Source organism: Doryrhamphus excisus, chromosome 15 (genome assembly GCF_030265055.1).
Source record: "Doryrhamphus excisus isolate RoL2022-K1 chromosome 15, RoL_Dexc_1.0, whole genome shotgun sequence".
In the NCBI taxonomy this organism is placed as follows: Eukaryota; Metazoa; Chordata; class Actinopteri; order Syngnathiformes; family Syngnathidae; genus Doryrhamphus; species Doryrhamphus excisus.
The window spans coordinates 6,595,001-6,599,901 of NC_080480.1; the positions used below are offsets into that span (position 1 = coordinate 6,595,001).

General features: G+C 44.9%; 1 protein-coding gene across 5 annotated transcripts in view; it reads right to left on the reverse strand.

Moving 5' to 3' along the window:
• The window catches only part of LOC131103063 (TANK-binding kinase 1-binding protein 1-like), a 9,248-nt gene extending 4,347 nt beyond the window's left edge, over nt 1–4,901 (reverse strand). The window contains exons 1-9 of one of the 5 annotated variants that reach the window (XM_058048945.1): nt 4,632–4,698; nt 3,799–3,943; nt 2,751–2,976; nt 2,480–2,611; nt 2,185–2,289; nt 1,987–2,116; nt 1,676–1,875; nt 548–609; nt 297–403 (exon numbers count right to left, since the gene is read on the reverse strand). In XM_058048945.1, coding sequence (XP_057904928.1) covers nt 297–403; nt 548–609; nt 1,676–1,875; nt 1,987–2,116; nt 2,185–2,289; nt 2,480–2,611; nt 2,751–2,966 — 952 coding nt within the window. In that variant the 5' untranslated portion in view covers nt 2,967–2,976; nt 3,799–3,943; nt 4,632–4,698. Of the gene's footprint in view, nt 1–296; nt 404–547; nt 610–1,675; nt 1,876–1,986; nt 2,117–2,184; nt 2,290–2,479; nt 2,612–2,750; nt 2,977–3,798; nt 3,944–4,631 lie in introns of all 5 variants that reach the window. The other 4 variants (XM_058048944.1, XM_058048942.1, XM_058048941.1 and 1 more) reach the window with 4 other exon arrangements.

Consider the following 4,901-nt stretch of genomic DNA (forward strand, 5'->3'; position numbering starts at 1 on the left):
GGGATCACAGTCAACTTTTGCTTGACTTGTTTGCTAACACGGTAATCTTGACGCATTTATTTAAATGATCAGTTATTGAACCTGTTTTTGATGTTATTGGATTTTTGGCTATGATGTCATATTCCCTCATATAGGTCTGATAATGATCATGCACCCCATGTTTGTTTTGGCATCATGATATTATGAAGATGGTATGTATGATGACAAACTGATTCATATAGTCATGAAAGGAAGGTTCTCCAGCCTATCATCAATAACTTGGCCTCCTAAGGAGCCATGTTAGCCAGGACACCTACCAGGTTCCCGTGGGGTCTGCAGCAGAAGCTTCTTCTGTTTTGCAGCCAATGCTCGGACACGACCCAACTCCTCTGTGAGCTCGGTGTAGGCCAACGCTAGATTCACCCTGCAACACAGCCAGACGCTGAGCGACATATTCCCATGGACATTTCTATTTTTATTCCAACAGAAACAGAATGCTGTACGTTGTAGTGTACATTGATTTGTTGATAAGGTCATAAAGTCATGTAATGTCATGTAACGTACTTACTGTTCATCTCCAGCTTTCTTGATCCATTCTACATCACAGTGCTCACAGTGTGGCCCCAACTCCTGCTCCACAGAGACATCATTAGTACTTATGTTTATTATTAGCACATTACGCTACGGTCCTCTGTCACTTTTTATGGACTTGATGAATTCCTGCTAGGGAAATAGTGTTTCTGACGGCGGTCTCTATGAATAAAGACAGGGATAACCAAAGTGCAGCCGATAGTACATGATCCAAATCCAATATAGAAGAAAAGAAAATATTTTGATGGTAAGGACAAGAGGAAAGCCGTGGGCATTATTTTGGGATTATTCCCCTTGCCTGACCAGAGGAGGTCAATCCATCACATGATAAACATTATTCTCTGTATGTTACATCATAGGGCAACGCCCAACCAATTCAAAGGTTCATTCATTCATTTTTTACCGCTTATCCTCACAAGGTTGCGGGGGTGCTGGAGCCTATCCCAGCTGTCTTTGGGCGAGAGCCAATCACAGGGCACATATAGACAAACAACCATTCACACTCACATTCATACCTATGGACAATTTGGAGTCGCCAATTAACCTAGCATGTTTTTGGAATGTGGGAGGAAAGCGGAGTACCCGGAGAAAACCCACGCATGCACGGGGAGAACATACAAACTCCACACAGAGATGGCCGAGGGTGGGATTGAACTCGGGTCTCCTCGCTGTGAGGTCTGCGTGCTAACCACTCATCCGCCGTGCAGCCCATCATCACTACAAATAAAACAATTCTTTCATTCTCTACCGCTTATCCTCATGAGGGTCGCGGGGGTGCTGGAGCCTATCCCAGCTGTCTTCGGGCGAGAGGCGGGGTACACCCTGGACTGGTCACCAGCCAATCACAGGGCACATATAGACAAACAACCATTCACACTCACATTCATACCTATGGACAATTTGGAGTCGCCAATTAACCTAGCATGTTTTTGGAATGTGGGAGGAAACTGGAGTACATGCAAACTCCACACAAAGATGGCCAAAGGTGGAATTGAACCCTGGTCTCCTAGCTGTGGGGTCTGTGCGCTAACCACTCGACTACCGTGCAGCCCCACTTCAAAGGCATTTCTGTGAAAAGTTTCTCCAAAATCAAGCAAACCTCTACCTCTCTGGTTCTGTGTGCCTCTTGTAGTTGAGCGACTTCCTCCTGGAGCCTCTGCAGCTCAGCCCTCAGCTCCTTCTCTCTCTGAGACGCTCCCTCGGCCCGGTGCAGCGCTCCTTCCAGCTCTGCTTCCAGACGCTGCAGCTTCACACCTGACAGCGCATCCAGACTGCAGGAGCTCTGCAGTGTCGGCCCTCTGCCCTCTTTTTTTATTTGGTATGAAATGAGGTATGAAATTACAGAAGATCCCTTCCTGTGCACCCAATTCTTGTTTTTGGAAAACATGAAAGACTTGCATGAATATGAGAGCTGACCTCGAGGTACAAGCAGGCTGGCGTGGAGAACACCTTGATGAGTGGTGAGTTTTTGCAGGGACGTTTCTCTCTGCCTGAGAGCCGACTCCAGACTGCGGATTTGCTCCATGTGCTGCTCTGCTAGCGTTGTCTAAAAAACAAAAGAAGAACGTCAAGGTGATACCCGTACTGATATCATCTACACGTGTTTGCGTTAACCATCTTGTCAAGATCTCTCTGGACGCTGTTTTTCTCCAAGTGAATCTTCTCATAGGCTTGGATGACATCCTCCAGTTGCTCCTCTCTCTCCTTGCTCTTCTGGAGCTGAGACACACCAACAGGCATCTTTTACATTCTGTCTCTCTCTGCTTGCATAACAATAATAACGAGAGTAATTATCATCATCATGTGGTGTTCTGAAGGGATTGAAATATTTCTCCTTACTGAGTGATATTATGAGAGCTTCGAGTGTCCTGACGTTGTTGGTAACATTGATGTGATGAGCAGACCGTACCTCCTGGCTGAGAGAGTTGATCCTGTGTTGGAGGTTGGTGGTCTCAGGATGATGGATGATGTCATTGTCTTTGAGCATGGACTCACTGGGAAAGCCCACCCTCTCCTCCCCAAATGGACTCATCATGGGAAACTTCATTTCATTCAAAAGAAGACAGAAAACACTCAGCATATGTAACACGTTTTTATCTATATTGGATGTATGGATCAATATATGAATGTGTACTCTATGTATGTATGTATACTGTATGTATGAATGTGTGAATGTGCACCTTGACCTCGTAATGTTTGAGTTTTCTTTTGATGCTGCTGTTCTCCCTCTCCAGACTGGCAAGGCGGGTCTTGATGTCGTGATAGGCAGCAGCCAGAGCCAATCCCGATGCCGGGTACACGTCACCTTGGAGATGATCTGCCGACCAGCCCACATCATCTCGTAGCCCCTCCCCTCCTCCCAACAGCCCCAACGCCGCTGTGCCAAATACATCCATCAGAGGGTATCTGTTGGGCAACAAGGGTATCTTCTCATTTGGGCTTTTTTTTACTAAAAAATGTAAACATAGTATGTTACCTTCACAATTGAATTTGACTTTTACCATGAATTGGAAGTTTGTGTGTGTTGTAAAAAGCGGAGTGGGATGCATGGTGCCATACACCATATAACTCCCACTCCCACAACCCACACTGTCTTCCTCTCACACGTCCACTTTCAGCCCACACGTTGCAAGCCAGTATTGTCTTCCTCCCTGCTCTGCTTCCATGCATTACACACGCACACACACACACGCTGAAACCAGTATTGTCTTCCTCCCTTCCCATCAAGCCCTGCTCCGCTTCCATGCATTACACACACACACACGCACACACACACGCTGCAAGCCAAGGGCACAGCATATGTTTTCATCACTTTGATTTATTCATCATCCAACACGAATAACCCCTGCAGTCTCCTTTCTTCAAGTCTTCCAATAAAAGTGATAGAATGACATGAAAAAAAATGACATTCAAACTCTGGCAGGGAACTTTCTTACTTTTGATAAGGTGACATGAAACGTGCTTAGAATTAGTATGGAGGCCAAATAGCTGACACGTACGTTCCCCATACAAGGCCTGAAGAAATAAAGCAGTCCAGGGTGTATCAAGTTAGCTGGGATAGGCTCCAGCATGAGGATACGAAAATTAATTAAAATTAATTTATAAATATGATGCCTTCAAGATTTATTCTTTCCTGTTCAGGATCACGGCTGAGCTGGAGTCTATCCCAGCTAGTGTGGTGGGGGGGGGGCACCCTGAAGCGGTCACCAGCCTGTTTATTTTAGTCACCTTGCAATCACTGGAATGGTTCCTGTGGCTTTTTCCTTGCAAAGTGGATGAGGTGTGTTTCCTTCTACCTCCTAGCATGCAGGCACGGTGCCACCGCTACTTCCCAAAGCAGCACTCTGCTTGGATGCCATCCAGCGTGTGTGACCTGAAGGAGTAAAGCTCTCGCTGCTTCTCTTCTATTTGTGTTCATTTCAGAGATAAAGAGCACACTGCTACTCCATGACAGTACTACACACTCACACTAAAATACATACATTTTGAAACATCTATCTTATTACATTTCATTGGTTCATATTACACATTTTGGGCTAACATGCTAACAAATACATGCTTGTATTTGTTATGGCATGTACTCATGTGTGTCATGTATTTATGATTTTAGTGATATTGATTTTGAGGTGGAGACTTCAGGGATCAGAATGTTCATTTTCAGTATTTTCAAAGCAACTCGTTATTATTTATTTGTTTTTTATCAGCTAATGAATGAGAGGATGTGAAGTATACGAGGCTTAATTGTGGGTGAAAAAAAGTTTGTGCTGCAAAAGACGCCACCGTCGCCACGTTGTCTTGTATGTCCCACTACACAGACGACACCTGAACGCAACACGCCCTGCGCAATGCAGCCAATCAGAAAGAAGAACAAACACATTTGTCGCGCATGTAATCATCAACCATCCAGCTAGCATGAAAGCTTCGTTAGCTTAGCTCGTTTAGACTTGATTGACTAAGATGTACAGACGGGCTAGCATGTAGCATGTTGCCAAAGATCGTCGTGGCGAAAGGTGAAGACAAGGTTAGCAAAGTTCCAGGTGCTGATACGGTATCGTACTTACGTTCGATGAGCAAAGCCGTGAAGATGAAGACGCTGACGCTGAAGGTGCTGAGGAGATTCGACATGACTTGAATGCCGAGTGGATGCCGATGAGGATGGACCTCCCACTCCCCTCTCATCGAGGTGGGGAGGGGGCGTCATTGCATAGATAACTTGTACCACATCAATATATATACTTTATACCAACAATGTATTCATGTATTTATAAATACAAGTACACTAAACACATGAAAATACATTTAAAACAATCCATACTATATATAATAAATGT